Here is a 21,069-nt window from a genome sequence, read left to right on the forward strand (position 1 = left end):
GATGATGATCCAAAGGGCCAGGGATGTAGCCTGGGAACAGAGCTCTCATCTAGCATGAGAAGAGCCTAGGTACTGTTTGAAGCTTCCCTAATGTAGCGGTGAGCAAAACAGGCAAACATGTCTCTGTAGTCATGGGATGCACAGTGAGAGAAAAACAACTCAAATCTATAGAACATGGGCACAAGTTCTATAAAAGGGTGAGCATATAAACTGAGGACATGACCGCTCTGAGGTACGGCTGAAGGGAGGGTTTTTATTGTCAATACGAGGGAGAGTACAGCCAGAGGAAGCATCCAGGACAGAGAGAGAGAGAAAAAAGATAGGCTAAAACATGGCCAGCAGACTGGAGAGGAGGAGAGCGAGAGAGGAAGACAAAGAGAGAGGACCAAGAGAGAGGGGGCCGAGAGAGCACATAGCTAAAATCATAGGGTTATTAGGGAATGAGAAACTGAGGAGCTGATGAGCTGAAGAAGTTTAGGGTAGAGGGTGAGGTGAGAAGAGCTGAGAAGAGTCACAGGTACTGAGAGAGCCTGGAGGCCAGCATGTGCTTTGGTATGTTAATAGGCACCCCAGATAGCCATTTGTTGTTCTTGACAGTGATAAGAACATGGCTCCTTTGGTAGAGGGGAACCGAAAGGGCCCTGGAATTTGGGGGAGTGGAGTTTCCTTTGGACCTGACAGTGAGGGGACAGAGAAAGTGAATGTAGGGAAGGGACAGAGGTAAGCAGAGGCAGGGGACTGCAGTTATTAGTGGACAAGACTGCTCCATGGAACGATGGGTAGCTATGGGGGTATGTGAGAAAAGACTCCTCTAAGCTGATAGCATCAAATGCAAAGGCCTCACGAGGGAGCAACTAGAATGCGGAACAGCAAGGAGACCAGTGTGCTGAGCAGAGTGAGGGGCGGGGGCTGCGCAGGGGGCACAGACTGGAAAAAGCCTTTCAGGACACTCAAAGGCATTTAGCTACTGCGGTTTTATGAATCAGAAAGACAGCCGGAGTGGCTAATGGTTTTAAGTGGCTGCTGGCTACTGTTTTGACAGACTGGGTGGGCACACAAGTAAGGCGGGGACAGAGATGGCTGTAATTACTCTGCAGAGAGATGCTTTGTTGTTGAACTTACTTATCCTTTAAGCTTTTGGGTCTCCCCAGACAGTGGTGACCAAAAAGAACTCTACAGGGCTTCTCCTTTCAAAAGCCAGACAACAGTCACAGGGAGGGAGAGGGGAAATCTGGCATTTATTTGGAAATTGATGTTTGCCTCAGGGATGGAGTCACATAAATCTTCACTCTGTTAACCAGATGGACATGAAAGTATTGGACATGACACATTTGGAATGCACACAACGGGCAATTCGTTATTAACCAAAAGTAGATCACCAGCTTCCGTCTCCCTGGCCCTCCGCCTTTCCTTCATCCTTATTGAAAAGTCTCCCTGTGAGTGAGCCACATCATGGAAGAGAGGAGTGCAGGTACCACTGATTCCCTCCTGTCGAAGTGAGGGAGTAGATGTCAAAACTACTCAGCAGAATAATGGCTTGAAATACGTGTAAGGGAAAATATATAGTTATCTGTGCTGCTCTCCGAGCATGCGCGCCCAGTCCACAAAGGTGGCTGCCCATCTGCCTTCAGAAGCACAGTCAACCCTCGGGCTAAATCTACCCATCCAACATTGTTTTATTCCATCCGCACCCGGGTGACCCACTTCTACATTCCCTTGAAAAATAAGAGGGTCTATCTCTTCACACAGGGATAGATGCCCCCCTTTAAATAGAACAGACAAGTCTTTTCCAGCTTACCACAGTCCTGCTCCTCCCTACCTGGCCCCTCACATGTTCCTGAGGCTGGTGCCCTAGTACAAAGTGCAGACAGAGTTTCGCTTCTGCTTTAAGACACAGGAGAAATCTCTCAGCTCCAACACACAATCCATTAACTTATGTGGGAAGCTGCCAGCTTGCTTGTGTATCACGTCTACCTCTCCAAGCTTTTATCGCCTCAAATATTCACACAAGCAGAATATGAGATTCTATTTCCTTATATTAATTACAGATTCTATTGTCAGAGTTTAAATCTGGAATGCCCCCCACCCACGCGCGCGCCAAAGGCTCCGGTGGGTGGTGGGACCAGAAGGTGACAGACAGTCTAGGGGGTGTGACTTTGGTTAAAGAAGTAGGTCACTCAGCATATATCCTGTTCCCCGTCCCTCCTTCACTCTTTCCCGATTCCCGGCCACCAAGAGGGAGGCAGTTTTCCTCTCTGACACACTCATTCTGTGATGTTCTGCTTCACCGGAGGGCCACGGTGGAGCCAGTGACCACGGGCAAAACCTCAGATCAATGAACCCAAAGAAGTCTTTCCATTTTCAAGTTGTGGGTCTAGCATTTTGTCACAGTGATAGAACACTGACTAAGACAAAATTTAACAACAAAACTCATCTGCCCGCTCTTCAGGGATCTAAGGTTCTTTCCAGACATGGTCTTGCTCAATCCTTCTTGCTCAGCAGAGTCCAGTTTACAGAGCAGAGGCAGGTTGGAACAAAGCGGTGTATCAGCCCTCCCCTCCCCCGACCCACACGTGCCCCTCAGTTTGCTGCCTGCCTGTGTGGATCGATAACCAAAAGGATAGAAAGGTCAGTTTAGACAGGACTGAGTTAAAAGGCATACTTGTAATCTCTCAGGAGAGTTTTTAAAAATCACTTTAGCTCTATTAACAGCTCAAGTTCTCTCTCTTAATGCCAGACGGTAGGCACTCACCACTGCTGGAAAAGGTTGGGAAGGAACGTGATGCTTCCCAAGGGAAGGAAGGAGCCCGTAGGGCAGAAACACTGAGTATATGTCCAGAGGATTGCCATTTGTGACGTCGGATAAACCTGAGTGCAAGAGGATTGAGGGAGAGTAGACACAGACGCCAAGCCTGTATACACACACACACACACACACACACACACACACACACACACACGCCAAATGAAAAGATACACAGGTATATTCTTCAGTTTTAGCCAAGACCGAAAAAAATATGTGTATCCCTTGTCCTAGTTTCTCAAATGGAACTGTATTTAGATTTAAAAACAAAACAAAACAAGTCCACGAGTGACTCCAGTTCAGCCAGCAAGCTGTTCTCCAGGCCTTGGATAGCTCTCCTACACAGATATCTGTATATAATCATTCCCCCAAGAGGCTTTATCTTTTAAATGAAAGAAATTTCCTGTATAAACGAGGACTAGCCGTCACCTTTCTCTTTCTCCCTGACATTAATATTCTGTCAGTAACAAAATGATTCCACGAAAATCATGTGTGCTAGTGACCTTGCCAGACAATGTTCTGTTTAACTGAAAGAAGCAAGGTTCTCCAAGCACAGCCTACTCACAAGGTGCCCACTTGCTTGATTTCTGCATGCCATCTCACCGGTATTTTCTTGGTCAGCTGATAAGTAACGGGTATGATATTAAATTCAAGCAACACATTGATACTTCATATCATACATCGCTGGCTTTTCCTGTAGTTTTCCAAGGTGATTAGGTTGGGAATTATCAGAACGTAATTGCTACTCTCTGGAAACCATCTGCCACCCCCTGTCACTCTAATGCTGTTAGACTGACTGATGGGAGAGGTAGTTTCATTTACTCCAAGGAATATCCAGGACACTCAAGTATGCTTTGCTTGAACACAGCTCCTTTGAAGATCCAGCACTGCATTGGCCCACTAGCCTAGTTTCTCATGATACCAGGGAGCAAGGCCTAGGCTCCTTCCTCCATAGCAAAGAGCAACACCACGGTGGAACCTGCTGGGCGGTATTTCCTACAAGACAGATAGACCCTATTTTACAAACTGTGCTCTTGGTACCATCGTCTCCTAATCCCATCAACTGAATTTTTAGAGGGAGAGGAGTCAGGAATCAGTTACCCATCAACTTCAATAATTAGTCCCTTAATACATGAGATAATTATATCTTAGAACCAAGACTGTGTCCCAGACCACTTGGAGGTGGGTGATGGCAGCCCAGGCGCCACCATTTTCTTTCCTTCAGTCTTACCTGCTAGAATAATTAACCTAGGGTTGTGTTCTCTCCTCATATGAGGGGAAAACTCTCTCGAATGTGGTTATTCTCAAGCTCCTTCCCCAGACCACAGGCTTGGAGAGAGTTCTGAGGACCGTCCTGGGCCCACCCCATCATTTACCACCACCTTGCATCTCCAAACTGAAGGCCAAGGCTAGGCTTTCTAATTTTTTTTTCCAGTTTGTTCCTATAAACAAATTTCAGAAGCAGAAGAGTAGTATGTTTGAGCAGTATGTACAGTAGAAACCCGGGACTTGATTGCGATTGCTATTCCTTACAGGAATCTGTGTGTGTATTGGTGTGTATGTTCGGGTATGAATGGCTTATGTACATGTGTGTGCACGCATATGGGGGGCAGAGTTCAACATCAGATGTTTCCTCTATTTCTTTCCATCTTTTTTGGGGGAGGGGAGGCTAGAGAGCAGGGTCTCTCATTGAAACTGGAGCTTGCTGGTTTGTTTAGCGATACTGCCTGGCTAGGAAGTCCCAGGAATCCTCCTGTCTCTGCCCATCCAGCTGGAATTACAGGTACATGGCATGCCTCCACACCCGGCTTTTACATGAGTGTTGGAGATTGGCCTAAGGTCCCCATGGTCGCCCAGCAAACACTTTACCAATGGAACCTCCTCCCCGGCCCTGTTTGTAGAGTCTCCAGACTTATAAACATTTATGGAGAAGCTCTTTTCATGCAAGGCGCTGGAAATAAAGAAGAAATCATGGCTCTTGTCATCTCATAGTAGATTCTGAGAGGAAGGCACATGGTTCAAAGAGGTAATTGTGAGAATAATGTGTTTAAAGGAATTTCAGAACATAGATGAGGCAGTCATATAGTCTTCACAGAGACGGAGGTCTAGGAACCCGATAGACAGCAGAGAACATTGATGGAGTTTAGGTCACAAAGGACAGCTGTAAGTACACAAGGCGACATGAGAAAGGTCTAAAAACGGGAAATTGAACGGTGTTTTCTCCGCAGTCTAGTTACAAATGGCTCTCTAGAGTTCATTCCCCATCCATGTTACCTTTTCCCACCCCCCCCCAAACTCTCTCAGATGGGAACATTAACAGAAACCAAAGGCAGAAAGCACTTCATGTCTCTCCTCACACAGGACATCTTTACGAGACCACTTCAAGCATTGTTAGAGTTTGGATCTCAAAGGCCTGAGAAAGGTCAATGTGCTAAATTAGTCTTGGTCGCCAGCATGTGGCACTATTGGGAGGTGGTGGAATCTCGGGGAGGTGGGGCCTGGTGGACGGGAGCAGTTATCACGTGTGCTGTTGATGGGGACGGTAAGTCCTCACTTTGCTCTCTCTCTTTGCTTCGTAGACACCACACAGTGGGCAACTTTTCTCTACCACACACTACTGCTGTCGCCACAGGCCTAAAGCCCCAAAGAACCACAGATTGAAATTGCAGACGCTGGAGCCAAAATAACCCTTCCCTTTAAAAAGGCTGTTTAGCTCAGATATGCTGTTACCACAATGCAAAGTGACTAAGTGGGGTCAGTGGTGTGGCAGCGTCTGATGATGTGACTCAGAAGTCTCGGAACGATTCTCATGAGAGCTCAGATCAGAATCACGATGGGAGTGCAGTCAGTAAAGGTAGAGTGCTGGTGAGCTTCCAGGAGGAAGTACAAACTACTGGGATAAGAGACCATCCACACCATGCTCTGTCAAATAACATGCCTGCATTTCATCAATGCCCTGAGACTCTGTGGGAGGCTGAGTTTAAAGGCTCCGTTTACTTGGTGGGTAAATTTCAAGGCAATGCAGCATTCATGCTGTGGCCTGGGTATTGCCGGCTGCTTTTACCAAGGTTTACAACGTGACCTGGGGACCAAAAAACAACTCAGAAAGATCTGAAACTTTTATAGTTGTCTGGAGAAAGAACACAGTTAAAGGTATAAAGTGTTCCTGAAACCATAAGTCATATTAAACCTTTCTTCTTTTAAAGTTGATTCATCCCAGGAATTTTTTTAATATAGTGGCAAATATCCAATGTAAACTTTGAAAAATCATTTAGTAATACTGTCAGTAAGAAAGGATCAGCATAATATTGGTACTACTGTAAAAATGCATATAAACATAAACTAGGAAATATGACTTAGAGAAAGGTTGGAGGTTGGGGGTGGGGGAATTAAAAAAGTACACACACAAGTGTCTTAGTCACTGTCCTATTACTGTGAAGAAACATCACAGCCATGGCAACTCTTATAAAGGGAAACATTTAACTAGGGCTGGCTTACAGTTCAGAGGCTCAGGGTTAGGCTCAGTGTGGGTTTTTAGACAGAGGCTTGTGGTGTGACAGGAAATTTGCTGACCTTTGCTGCTTACTAAGGTCTCCGCAGTATTTAGACATCAAACCAAACATATATTCTGTCCTACTTTCCACATTCTTTTTTTCCCCCCAATTCATTTTATTTTATTATGTATACAGTGTTCTGTCTGCATGTATGCCTGCAGGCCAGAAGAGGGCATCAGATCTCATTATAGATGGTTGTGAACCACAATGTGGTTGCTGGGAATTGAACTGAGGTCCTCTGGGAGAGCAGTCAATACTCTTAACCTCTGAGCCATCTCTCCAGCCTACTTTCCATGTTCTTAAGGCTTAAGCCCCCTTTGAGGGCAAGAGAGAGAGTTCAGTAGTTAAGAGAAGTTGTTGCTCTTCCAGAGGAACCAGGTTCATTTCCCAAAACTTATATAGTGGCTCACAACTATCTGTGACTCCATTTCCAGAGGGTCTCAAGCCCCCATCTGACCCCCATGGGCACCATTCATACAGGCAAAACATTTATAAACATAAAATAAAAAAAAATCTAAAAACAGATTCTCCTTTGATATAACCTATTAGATTCTGTCTGGTTCAAGTGAAAGGAATTTTCTAAAGGTCAATTTTTCATATTTTTATTTATATCTACATCCCAATCTGTCAAATACAAAATGCCTAGAAGGAAAAAATAATCTGTGGCCTGGGTTTGTTTTTTAACATATGTGAGGTTCTGGCCCTGATGATTTATAAATGACAGGATTTCACAAATAATGTCACCTTGACATCTAGAGGTGATAGTTTTTCTTTTTAACTGCCTGTGCATAGCTTTCCAAAGCAATACATTTTCTTACACTGCAATCCTGCTCAATGACCATGATAATTACTATGGTGAACCATCACACCTATCACCAATGCTGCCTCCCAGTTTATGGAATGAATGTCTTATACTTTCCAGGCACTATTCAATCGTATTCTATAAACTAGACAGTCTTACTCTGGTTCTACAAGTGAGGAAGAGGCCTGGAAAATGAGATGCTTCATACAACATCACACTGGAGCATGAACTTAAAAACTGAATTGGTATGACTCTGGACCTTTAAAAATTATCTAATATGAGCATTCCATTTTCAATTATGTGTATACCTGTGTATCTGTGTGTGGGTTTGTGCACATGAGTGTAATTGCCCATTGCAGCCAGAAGAGGGCATCAGATCCCCTGGATAGGAACAAGTGGTTGTGAGCCACCCAATACAGGTAATGGAATCTAAACTTGGGTTCTTTGCAAGAACAGCAAATGCTCTTAAGCCATCTCTTCAACACCTCCAGACCTTTTTCCTGTCCATATATACCCTATTTATATCCATGCATAAATGCTTCCTTTGTGCCTGCCTTAAGTCCAGGGATATGCATTCTGAGAAACTAAGAGAAAGACAAGGTGAACTAACTGCTGTGCCCAGAAGATACAATGGGAGATTCAAAATAAATTTGTTTCTTGGGATAATTTATCCGTGAAAGACAGCCTACACTTGCATGTGGGAAAACTGGTCTAACATGCTGTATGAAATCCTGAAAGAGAGGTGCTGAGAAGTCTTATACAAGTCTTATCCTGAAAAGTGTTTCTAACCAAATGTCTCGAGTATCTTCCCCAAGCCCCTTGATGATAACACCAGGGCTTGTCCTGTACAGTCCGAGGGAATGAGCTAAAAGGCACAAAAGATGATGGGAACAAACTTAATCAAAGTGAACATTTGTGAACATCATCTGAGACCACATCTCAGGCCCCCTTTTCACTTGTCAAGAGAGAAGCAAGTATATCTTCTATGCTTCAAGTGTTGCAACTACTCCTACCCCACAATTTGGCACATGAATCACAAAAAGGCATATTCAAATGCAAATAGGTTAGAAGTCACAGATGCAGAGCACAGGACTGTTGTGAAATAAACTCAGTGAGGTCATCACTTTTCTCACCTCGGGACCCATCATTATAATCTCTGCAAGTGAGGATGCTGAACTGGCAAAGCCCCTCAGAACACGCAGCACATTATTAAGAGCGCCCCAACATGTTGAGCGTGGACTGACTTGCACTGACTCAGAAACATCCACTTCTCCCCAGCACAGGTTGCATTTACACCCTTCACTTCATACAGTCTATCCATGAAAGTGCCCGTGACCAACTGCATCTTCGGGAGGCAGACTCTGGAGTGCTCACCAACGGCTACAATGAGCTACAGGCATCATTTCCAACCAGCATGGCTGCATGTCTCTCTTTGCCTCTCTGTCTGCCTCTCTGCCTCTCTGTCTCTCTGTCTCTCTCTGTCTCTGTCTCTCTCTGTCTCTGTCTCTGTCTCTGTCTCTCTCTCTCTCTCTCTCTCTCACACACACACACACACACACACACACATACACACACACACACTCCCCACCCCTATCTGTCTATGTCACTAAACCTTTCTCCCTTAAGAAAACTATTTTTTTTTCATGCTGCCACCTGTTACAGTTCAGAGAAGTGATTTAAGATTGTAGGAGGTATAGGCAGTTCAGGTGATTATTCTCCTCACTTGCCCTTATAAGGTCATCAGACATCCACTTATCTAGTAAGTTCCCTCTGACCTCCTTGAATCAACAAGGTGACAGGTGAGACATCGGTACATCTTTGGAGAGATGCATGAGAACCGCCTGCTTTGGCTTCGGCCAGATCACCGGGTGATGCATGGTGTCTCTGCACACTTCCAGTACCTGTCTTTTGCTATCTACTTTGGGTCCTGCCAGTGCATTCTGTGGTCCTCTGTTTTCATTCATGACTAACACTCCCAGGGTCTGGGCTATGCAGAGACATTGGCTCAATCCACCTACAGTGCTACACTGGGTGTCAAGAGATTCATGATGTTGTTCCCTTTCTATTTCTTTTTTGAGTCATATATATTCCATTGTTTAATTTCTCTGTCTATCTTCAATGGCTTTTAAAGAGCTACATGTTCCTTATGGAATTTTTTTTTTTTAGTTAAAGAAAAGCAAAAATCATTTCTTAAATGTCACTACATATAGGCCACATTAAAAAATATTTTTATATTTTTTCTTTTAATTGTTCTTCAGTTCTGCTTGTGTGAATTCAGTAAATGAGAAATCATATTGAGCAGATGATCTCCACTTTGCTTTTAATTTTACATTTGTATGAGTGCATGCATGTGTGCACCCGTGTGTGTACATTCATCCATACATGTGTGCATGTGTGTGTGTGTGTGTGTGTGTGTGTGTGTGTGTGTGTGTGTGTGTGTATGTGTGTACCGGGGCACACATGTGGAGATCAGCAGACAACCTGCAGGAGCTGGATCCCTCCTGCCACCATGGATTCTAAAAATAGAACTTAGGTCATCAGGCTGAGCAGCAAATGTCCCTCTCCACCCTCTGAGCCACCTCTCCTGACCTTGCTTTAATTTTCATAATATTAAAATAAAAGGCTGTAAATAAAGAGGGGCTGGGGGGGGGGTGACTCAGCAACCAAGAATACTTGCTGTTCTTCCCGAGGACTCAGGTTCAATTCCCAACACCCTCACAACCATCTGTAACTCCAGTTCCAGGGTATCTGATGCCCTCTTCTGGCCTCCAAAAACACCAGGCACTCATATGGTGCACAGACACACATGTGGGCAAAACAGCCATGTACAGAAAATAAGGTGTTTTGTGTTTTTAAAACAATGTTGTAAGGGATGTTGCTTCACAGGAAAAGTCCCGGAAAGTGGGAATAGGGAGGAAGCAAGTGGGAAGAGGAGGGGAAAATTATAGATTAGTCTGAAATTACAAAGACTAAATCTAGTGTCTGCTATCCCCATACGGCTTGATAAAGTACTAAGACAAAGCTTATAGACTTCCACGGGATTCCCAAATTTACCAAGGCTTATGGCTGTTAAGGTACTTAGGTTCTAAAATAGTGCTGAGAAAATGATTTTAACAGTCAGTTCTGAGTGTAGGTTCCACAGACAGAATAAAGAGCAGAGAGCCCGGGTGATAAGGGAAAACCAGGAGCTGAAGTAAACAGTAAGGTAAACCCAGTGTTCAGAGAGACATCGAAGTCAGGGGCTAGGGGTGTCAGGGAAGACATCCTCACGGTTGAGATCTTCTTCCTTTCTTTCTTTCGGTTTTTGGTTTTCGGGATTCTTAAGGAGAGAGAATATGGGTTAAGGATGAGCCACGAGGGATGCCAGTGTTTGCAGGATGCTCAAGCAAATTCAAGTTAAGAACTGTGATGGGAGAACCTTGAAGTAAGAGTGTGCCTATGGGCCATACCAGAGTGTCCACGTCATTCACTGTCAGGTACCCAGCACTAAAGAAGTATATATCATAGTACAAACTGCACACGCTTCTTAAACAATGGCATTCAGCTTCAATGCACAATGGTGCCAGGTTTTTGCTAACCTGTTGTGCCCATGTATAATATGGCAATACCCAACAGAAACATCAGCCTTCCAGAGAATGCTATCTGGAAAATTCTCAACTGAAGATCTACTGTAGACTTGGGCACAACCAACTAGTTCACTGTCGAATCACATTCCACGGAAAATACAGAATCAACCAACTAGATTCAAAGTGTAACAGAACAAGCAGAGCTGGCTATAGAAAACGCCAAGAACTTGCTTCTAAAAATAATTTCCAAAGGAGGCAATGACGAAGCCAACCACAGAAGGATCAACAGTTACCCTAGCAAAGGCAAGACTAGGTGTGTGGGTGGGAACAACCGGTATATTAAGGCCCACACAGAATAATTTTAGATCAGGGTGAATACAGTGGCAATCAGTATATAACCAGCTCCCTAGGACTGCTGGCAATGTTATTTCTGTGAGACCAATAACCTGGAAAAGTGCACAGAGGACTCTTTTGAAACAAACAGTTTGAATTTTACATGCTGTAACTTAATGCACACAAATGTACATTTCTTCCTGCTATAAAACATACATTGACCGGGCGGTGGTGGCGCACGCCTTTAATCCCAGCACTTGGGAGGCAGAGCCAGGCGGATCTCTGTGAGTTCGAGGCCAGCCTGGGCTACCAAGTGAGTTCCAGGAAAGGCGCAAAGCTACACAGAGAAACCCTGTCTTGAAAAACCAAAAAAAAAAACATTGACTTGGTTCAAAAGCAGTATGTAAAGGGTGATCACGTAAGTCCACAAGTAAATGCAATATCTTCTTTTTCCTTGCAATAGGCATCCTAACACATACTATGCATAATTTTGCTGTGACCTAAATCTACTTTTATTTTCTCATACCAATAAGTTACGTTTATTACTCTCTTAGCACACAATACTGCTAGAGATTAATAACCACAATAAAGCATTTTCCCCCAAAGAAGGGTCAAAGTTAGGAATGTTGCTGCTGATTTACCTGGAGATAGGACACTTTGTGCTGATGTATCCAGTTAATTGTGTGTGTGTGTGTGTGTGTGTGTGTGTGTGTGTGTGTGTGTGTCTGCCTCTCTGTCTTTCTCCCCTCCCCCTCCCCCATGGGGATTCAGGTCCTGAAAAGACATTTAAACTGCAATATATCCTTCTGTTATGTGACAGCTCAGGAACATCCAGTGAATTTTCAAAACCTGGAAATGTTTCATCTTGCTGTTCTACTTCTGAACATCAATTGTCAAAAGAAAGGAAGAAAGGAAGAAAGAAAGAAAAAAAATCCTATGGAAGAAGATGCTTTCAGCATCCAGATATTTACTGGGTATTTACAGTAGCTGAAGGTGGAAAACTTCGAGCCTGAGAGTGGGAAATGTTTAAGGACGTATTGTAATCCCATACGACATGCTATTCCACATGACGAATATGCCACAGAGGGTAACAAGCGGAAGAGGAGTGGGTACTGAGACAGGCAACCCAAAGGTGTCATGGATGACTATGATGCTGTGAAGATGCAAGGTGGTGTTATTATTGTAAAGTTCACCATAAATAGTCTATGAACAAAAACAGTTTGGCTATGAGGGCTCAGAAAAAAAAAAACAAAAAAACATACCCTATTTGTCTTGCTGACCGGAGAACTCAGAAGATGCTGTGAGACAGAGGAGAAACATGGCCTCATGTGTCTGAATGGTTTAAAATAGGACTGGATGGAGCCACCTTGGGCCATCATGACATCTTTTTTATTTTGGACTTTTATTCTAACTTTAAATGTTATTTGAATGTTTGCCTGAGACAACTTGTGAAATGTCCTGAGCCCACTTCAGAATGTTATTTATAAGACGGCCGGATTTGTGGGTGGTGTCTTAAGACATCCACTGACTGGTCAGCACAGCCACAGTGAAGTGAGCTACCAGGATGGAGAGGATGCTGTGAAGAAATGCAGCCCTCTCCCATTTCCAGAGCAAAAGCAACCTTCCCTGTCTTCTGTACCCAACCTCAGTAGCTGAAAGAAGTGGGGGGGGGGGGGCGGTGAGTACTCTACACTGATCTGGTTTGTGAGAATAAAGAGTGAAGTCAGAGACTGAGACAAAGTCCCCAACCCACAGCCAAGTGTAGAGCACAGTTGCCAAGGCAGAGATTTTTCCTTCTCAAAATGCAGGAAATTAATTGCTAGCACTGATGAATATTCAACAGGAATCCGAAGTCTGAAGATATCTCAGTAATAGAGTCAGGAAAGCAAACATTTTCCTGATACAAAACGCTTCATGCAAAACACCAGGCAAGCAAGACACTGGCATCGTCTAACTGCCATGCATACTAATTTTGAACAGGAGAAAAATCACATAACCTCCCTCAACAGCCACATCTGTAAAATGGGGCAAAATGCCATCTCTGGCTCTAGCTGTCCATCTGTCAACAGGGCTCTCTAGTGTTTCACATGAATTCTACCAGGCTGTGAGTTAGCCAAGGCTGGAACAAATGCAAACAGCGACCAGTGTGACCTGGTGGGTACAATACACCTATATCGATGAGAATCTGGCCTTACCTGAAGTTGCACTTTTGACTATATGGTAAAGAAGTAAAATCAAATCCTGAAACTGGACCATTAGGGTTTTTTGTTGTTGTTGTTGTTTTGTTTTGTTTTTTTTTTTTTTTGGTTTTTCGAGACAGGGTCTCTCTGTGTAGCTTTGCGCCTGTCCTGGAACTCGCTTTGGAGACCAGGCTGGCCTTGAACTCACAGAGATCTGCCTGGCTCTGCCTCCCGAGTGCTGGGATTAAAGGCGTGCGCCACCACCGCCCGGCGGACCATTGGTTTTTTAGCTGTTACTCCTCTTCTCCAGATTTTCACAGCCTTGAAAGACAGATACAAGTAATGCTTGCATTTTATTAAATGCTGTTCTTTCCTAACCTTCTATCTTGTTGTTGTTTTCAAGACAGGGCTTCCCTGTGCAACAGCCCGGGCTGTCCTGGAACTCTCTCTGTAGTCCAGGCTGGATTCAATCTCACAGAGATCTGTCTGCCTCTGCCTCCTGGGTGTGGGGATTAAAGGCGTGCGCCACCACCGCCTGGCTTCTAGCCTTCCATCTTAAAGGCTGCTCTCGAATCGGGTCCATTTGTCTTCCTTTTAATTGTTCGTTAAGGCAACTTGTATAAGAGTCACATGTGACCTGCCTGACTTACCCAGCATCCCCATATGCCACAAACAAGAACATTTCCACCCCCCAGAGGGAAGAGAATTTGTAATGACTTTTCCAGAGTTAAGCAGTATGGCAGACTGAACAATGTCATCCCAAGGAGGTCCGCATTCCTAACCACCAGAGCTTGTGAACGTGCCACTATACACGGCCATAGGGACTTGAAAGATATGACTATGAGAATAGATGATCTTGGGCTATTTGTCTGGCACCAAAGTAGTCACAAGGGTCCCTGTAAGAAGGACACAAGGACGTTGGGATGGCAGAGGGAGATGCGATGGTGGAAACAGCAGCCAGAGTGATGTCATTGCTGGATTAGTGCTCTGAGCCAGGAATGCTGAGGGTCTCCAAATGCTGGAAAGGGAAGGAATGGGTCCTCCTCCCCCCCGCCCCCCCCTCCCCCAGAGCTCCAGAAGGAATGCAAACCCGATGATACCTTGAGTTGAGTTTCAAAGGCTGATTTTTAGACTTTTGACCTCCGGCATTGCATACTCTCTGTGTCATAAGCCACTGTTTTTGGTAACAGGAAACTAATACAAAAGTGACGAAGGAACATCAACGTGACTGGAGGCAGACCAGTGTTTTGGAAGGCCAGCATATTCACCATATTCACAGGAAATTTGCTATTGGAGAACCAACCACATTCTCCACAGGTGACTTAGCAAAGAGGCTGGCAACAGCCAGGTCAGAAGCCTCGGCAGGGAAGAAGGCTCACATGGGTCTGCAGAGAGGCAGGCTACGATGACGATGACGACGACGACGTGCAGCTGTCAGTGCAGCTGTCAGAGCATGTCTGACTGAGAACTTAAATGCCCAGCACCTTGGTCCTTTGTGGGTAGATTGAGCAAGATAAAGAGCTGGGCATGAGGGGCACCTGACTGTAATCCCAGCCCTTTGGAGGTGGAGGCAGAAGGATCAGAAAGTCAAGGCTCAACCTAGTCTCCATGAAGCCACTTCAAAACACAAAACAAGAGAGCGCAGGGTTGTGTGAAGCACCTTTGGGGAAGGGCAATTTCCAGAACTTCCTGGAAAGAAATCTGGGAATAGAATCACAGTTTTAAGCCCATCCATGAGTTTAAAAGAAGCTAACATAAGTACTCTATTTCAAAACCAGGTCACCCACAAGACACAACTCAAACAAAGCAATTAAAACAAAACAAAACAACAACAACAACAACAACAAAACCCAGCTCGGGTTAGGGAGTTAGATCGCCCGAGTTCTCATTTCTTCCTTAGTTGTATGTGTCACACTGGACAAATGAATCATTGTCTCTTAAGTTTGATTTCCTTGTCTTGAAAAATGTACATGACAGTTTTTTATCACATAAGTTATGGGGATTAGGAGAAATCCCAGGCGCAGAGAATCAGCACCCATTGAAAGTTTAATAAACGTTAGCGATTGTGGCTGACTTTCCTTCTCAGCATCTTTCAGGGTTTTTCCAATGCATTCCCACAGCGGCTGCTCTAGTTTGCTTCGCTGTGATAAACACCATGACCAAAAGCAACTTGGGGAGAACAGGTTTATTTTACTTTACAGGTTATAGTCTATTGTTGAGAGAAGCCAAGATAGGAACTCAAGGCAGGGTCTTGAAGCAAAAAAACAAACAAACAAAAAAAAAAAAACAATGGAGAAGCATCACTTCCTGGTTTGTTCCCTCTGGCTTGCTCAGTTGGCTTTCTTATGAAGCCTGGGCCCATGGGCCTAGGAATGGCGCCACCCACAGTGGATTGGGCCTTCCTACATCAATTCACAATTAAAAATGCCTCACAGATATGGTTACAGACCACTCTGATTAAGACAACTTTTTAGTTAAGTTTCCTTCTTCCCAGATGACTCTCGGCTTGTGTCAAGCTGAAGCTATGAAAGTAGCCAATGTATATCTTTACCTTCACTTCACTTTATTAAGATTATAAATGATGGGGGAGGAGGTAGGACAGGGGTATCATGAGTTCAAGGCTAGTCTGGATTACATAGTGAGACCCTGTAATAAACAAGCAAATGAATTATAGACAATGTGTACATGAAGCTCTGAAAGGCCGAGTCAATCTCATTCATTGTTAGATGCTTAGTGTCCAGCACAGTGTGTGGCTGCTTGGAGGTCCTTTTTCCAAGATATCTGTAACTGATCTGATACGTGAGCCCAGGGGATCTGAGTGGCCAGCCATCGTCTGTAACTTCAGGATTTTTTTCCAGCTGTGACCCATTAGTTGATAAAATAGAGTCACCATCAGCACTGATTTTCTAAACAAATAACATAGGAAATATCTGAGTATAAAATTCATGATAAGGGTAAGTATTGTCACATGGAGCTTTGTAAGTGTATTTGGTTGCATTATAAATACATTTCCTATTGTGGGTATGGGCTTATTAGTAGTGTAACTATCCATCTTGCCAATGATCAGTATTTTCTAATGTCTTCATGTGACTAGTGATGTGAAGTACTTTTCACTGTGTCCCCTTTGGATACCTTGTTTTTAGAAACTTCTTTTATAACCACTTATAAAACAATTTGGTAGTATTCCTCAAGCTGAGCATGAATTTCCTGTGGTCTAATGATCTGACTTCTATTGGTTTACCTGGTAGAAACGTGCACACACATTCACAAAGGGCATGGACAAAATGTTTATGGCGACACCATCTTACTAGCCCCAAACCTGATGATAGTCCCCATATAAACTGGTATGTTAACACACAATAGAATCTTAGTTAAAAGAGAATAAATCAACCACAACTGTACGTGTGAGCACTGAAGAATTCCAAAAGCGTAAGAGCAAGTGAAAAAAAGCTACGTGGACGCTTGTCATGTCTACTTCAGTTTACGTGAAGTTTAAAACTAGGTGAAACTAGCCGGGCGGTGGTGGCGCACGCCTTTAATCCCAGCACTCGGGAGGCAGAGCCAGGCGGATCTCTGTGAGTTCGAGGCCAGCCTGGGCTACCAAGTGAGTTCCAGGACAGGCGCAAAGCTACACAGAGAAACCCTGTCTCGAAAAACCAAAAAAAAAAAAACAACTAGGTGAAACTAAGCTGTGGTGCTAAGGTCCATAACCTAGGAATCATAAGTAGGACCGACTTCATAAGCACAGGATGGTTCTCCATCTGTGTGCCCATCACGTTCATACACTCAGTTTGCGACTTGTGAGACTTTGACACAATTACTTTGTGTATGTGTGTGCATAACTGGGTGTGTGTGAGTGCACATATATGTGTATGTCAGAAGACAGTCTGAGGTGTCATTCCTTAGGTGCTGCACACACACACACACACACACACACACACACACACACACACACACACCCCTATCGAGACCAGATCTTTTACCAGTCTGTAACTAGCACCAAAGCACCTGGTTGCTTTTTTTTTTTTTTTTAATTAGTTTCCGGGAAAAGATCCCGGGCCCTCAACTTTGCAAGGCAAGTACTTTCTTATTGGCTCTCAGAGTTATCTCCCCAGCCCCACAATTACTACTTTTTAAGATGTGAAAAGCACTGATAGATGGCAACAGTCCCTGACACACTCGCTCTCCTCCCCATCAGGTACTCCTCTGGGGCCTTTGGATCCGTAACCCGTGTTTGAAGGGTGCTTCCTGCCGTGGAACCACACCTTGCCTCTTTGGAACTTGCTGTGGCCATAGTTGTTCTGCCCTTTTAGGAGGTTCTAAACTCATCTAACCCCCCTACCACCAACTGCTCTTCAGATCTTTGACCGCGCTGGCATACCCTCCCTCTCTCCAGACTTAAGAGCCCCAGGTCCCTTGGCCAACCCTCAAAGCACAGCTTTGAGCCCCACCCCGTCTCTTGACTGCACTTCTTTTTAAAATCCCGTGAAGCCCTGAACAGATCACCGTTTTCTGGGAGAAGAGACAAAAAAGTAGGATTGACCCTTCACACCGAGAGAGCTCACTTCCTCCATCAACGCATCGTGGGTGCGATTCAGCCTTCCTTCAAAATTCACAGTAAACTGTTCACTCTGTTGAGCTGAACAATCAATCGAAAGCCCCCATTTTTTGTATAATTACTGTTGAACACCAATTTACTTTCTGTGTTGGTAGCCTTCATCGGCTCAGAACTTGGCCCCACGCCAGTCCCCCAAAGCTAAATGCCGGTGATGAAGAGCCTATCTGGGATATAGTCTTCACACACCCAGAGATCTCCCTCAATCCCGAAAAAACAAACAAAAACCAAAACAAACAAACAAAAAACCCAACAAACAAACAAAAAAAAAGACACACACAGAAATGACATCTTTGTCTCAATACAGGGTCTCTAGTCCTTATCAGTCACTTGAAGGAGCTCCATTTTAAGGAATATTTAGAGAATGGTGGGATGGAGGGTGGAGAAAACAGAATTCCACAACCATCTCTGCAACCTGAGCTACCCCAGACCCGCCCTGGTCTCGGCCTGGGCCGTGGAGGGTGCCCAGAGCCTCTTCCTTCCCTTTCCCACAGTGAGTTCCGACCAGAGGCTCAGGAGCTGAGCATTACTGGCCTCTATGGGTTGCTGGCATGTGGCTGGGGCAGGGCGAGGTGGAGGTGGAAAACGTGGCAGGGTGAGAACGAACCTGACACGTTAAAAGTACCGGAAACTAAAGGTGTCCTGGGGGAAGCCTACTGGAGTCTCTCCAGTCTCTAGAAAAAAAAACCCTTCCAAACCAGGAAAAGACAAGCTGACACATGGCTCCAGAAAAACTTCCAGGCAACCCGGGGCGGTTTTGACGTCAGGAGTAGGTGAAAAGGAGAGTCACCGGGCTAGGGACACGCCAGAGAGCAGAGTGCGTGCGGGAGGCCGGGAGAGGTGGGCTGGGAACCAGAGAGGCGATCGGACAGAAAGGGGGAGCGCTCAGAGGCCTCTAACGGTGAGGGGTGGCAGGGGGAGGGAACAGGACAGGGACCCCAAGTCACAGGCGGCGAGGGAGAAGCCGCTCCTACCTGGCCCAGGTCTGCTCCATGATCCAGGCGATCTCGCTCTCGGGGCGCAGCTCACCCGGGGGTGGCCACAGCCCGGGAAGATACCAAACCTTGCCCAGGAGTCTCCAGCGCAAAAAGCCTGAGTCTCTTCCTCCTCCCCAGCTCCTCTTGGAGCCGGCGCCGGCGAAGGAACGAGGTCTGCTCTCTGCTTTTTGGAAAGAGAGAGGGCAGATCGGCCGCGGCCGCACCCTCAGCTAACGGTGCGCCGGGCACAAGGCAGGGACTGTTCTCGGGAGGTGGCTGGACGCTGCTGCTGCTGCTGCTGCTGCCGAGCCCAGGCCTCGGGCACACTCGCTCCCAGGCTGAGACGCGACTGGCTGGCACGGGCTGATCCGCACCAGCTGAGCTGTCAACCGCGGGTGAGCGGAGGCGGGGCTCCCGGCAGCCCAGGACCCGCCCAGGTGACACGCCGCGGTACACACCCTCCGACCTCCACCGCCTCCCTCGCAGGCTCAGAGGGATGATGGCCTCAGAAGTGGCCTTCGATGACCCTCGTCCTACTCTCCGTCCCTCGCTCATCCCGGTGAGAGGCTTTGGCTAAAACCAGCCAACTGCAAGGGAGCACCTTGGAGAGGTGGTCTTCCCCTGCGCCTGCGTCACCCACCCACAGGTAACCTCCGAGCCAGAGATGGAGTCTAGGGAGGATGCTATCCAACTGAATGCAGGTGTGCCTACTAAAGCGTCATGGAGCACAAGGTGATTTTCTGAGAGATGTGACCCGTTTTAGCTTCACCAGGTCATCCACGGACAGAAACTTCCTCAGGAAGCACCCTCCTAACCAAACCTTGCAGTCTTATTAGCTGCCCCCATCTCAATCAACCCTTCCGGTTTTTTTGTTTGTTTGTTTTTGTTTTTTCACTATTCTGCCTCCTTTCTTTTTAGTTCCCACAGCAACTGGGCTCTACCAGAAGCGCCTAGAAGGCAGAGGGCTTCTGAGCATCCCAAAATGCTCCGAACGCCTCAAGAGACTTAAGAGTGGCCCCCAGGACTCTCTCTACTGTGGCTGTTCTGAGATCACACCGAAAGCCTTTCCTTCCAAAGAGGGGGCTGCCCAGACCCTGTGCATCTACGTGCGTACCGATTGTTAAACAAGACAGACATGCTGTAATTAGAGGGCTTGCTGCCCGCAGCTCCCTTTTAACTCTGAAATAAACCTTTTTATTAAGTCACATGATTACTGTTATCATTAGCTTTACTGCTGTCCTTTTAATTTTCAAAAAGCTTTAGCATGCCTATATTTGGCGACATCAATTTAGTTAGATTTGTTTGCAGATGGCACCCTTGAGGCACCCTTGAGAACCAGAAGGCTTGACTCTGCCCAGGCTCTGATAAGGCCTCTGCCATGACCGGGAGCTATGCTCTCCAAATTTCTGAAGATAGACCAACAAGGCTTTTCTAGAAGGGATCCATTCTTCCCGGAAGCCTTGCAGTTAGACTCCAGGAGTGACCTGGCATGCGTGAGCACTGGCGGGACTGCGAAGAGCCTGCACTGTGGCAGAAAACTGTCAACTACCTCCAGTTTCTTGGATTAGTTCTAATCACCAAGAGGAAGCCAGGAGGGCCGGACAGAATAACAGACATTGGGGTTTAGAGGAGTGGTGTGAAAATGCCCTAGTCTAGAATCTCCCAATCCCGGCCCTCGGTTTGCAGCTAAAAGCACACTGCTCTTGAGATTAGAATCTTGTCTCCCCTTAGATTCATTTAAAATGTTACCAGGAGAGAACAACACTAAGGTCCAGTTTGACACTAGGCAAGACCCACAAGCCACCTGTCTTGAAAAGAATCTACTATTGCCTTGGGGGAGGGGCAGGGAGCTCAGGTTTCCATCCCGCATACCAAAGTTGATGCTATATTTAGTTGTGTCTGAAATCAAATTATGGGCTGTTGAGTTGTGGAGAGAGATTCTGTCTACAGCCTAGGAGGGCGCTTCTTCAGAAGAGATAGGCACTAACTAGGTGAACTGTGGTCTCCCGGAAGGCAGACTGAAAAACAGGCTTGTGTATTTTTGAAATAAATTCTGTTCAAAAATGCATAATGTATTTATTGCAGACCATTAAGAAGTTACAGAAAACTACGTAGAAAATAAAATAACTCTTAATACCTAGTGATAATCGATGTTTAAAGCTTATGGAATCGCTTTCTGGTCTTTTAAAAGTGGGCTTCTTAATGCAAATATAAGCTCACTTAGACACATAAATGCATT

The 21,069-nt window shown here is 45.5% G+C and overlaps 1 protein-coding gene across 13 annotated transcripts in view; it reads right to left on the reverse strand.

Moving 5' to 3' along the window:
- LOC128105326 (myomegalin-like) overlaps positions 1–21,069 on the reverse strand; it is a 198,778-nt gene that overhangs the window by 157,119 nt on the left and 20,590 nt on the right. Inside the window, exon 1 of one of the 13 annotated variants that reach the window (XM_052730378.1) lies at positions 18,828–19,094. The exons of the other annotated variants lie outside the window; for them this stretch is intronic. Within the exon in view, the coding sequence (XP_052586338.1) occupies positions 18,828–18,847 (20 nt within the window). The 5' untranslated portion in view covers positions 18,848–19,094. Of the gene's footprint in view, positions 1–18,827; positions 19,095–21,069 lie in introns of those variants that run through there. 13 annotated transcript variants of the gene reach the window in all.

This window comes from Peromyscus californicus, unplaced genomic scaffold, assembly GCF_007827085.1.
Source record: "Peromyscus californicus insignis strain IS unplaced genomic scaffold, ASM782708v3 Scaffold_9__1_contigs__length_137607984, whole genome shotgun sequence".
Lineage (NCBI taxonomy): Eukaryota > Metazoa > Chordata > Mammalia > Rodentia > Cricetidae > Peromyscus > Peromyscus californicus.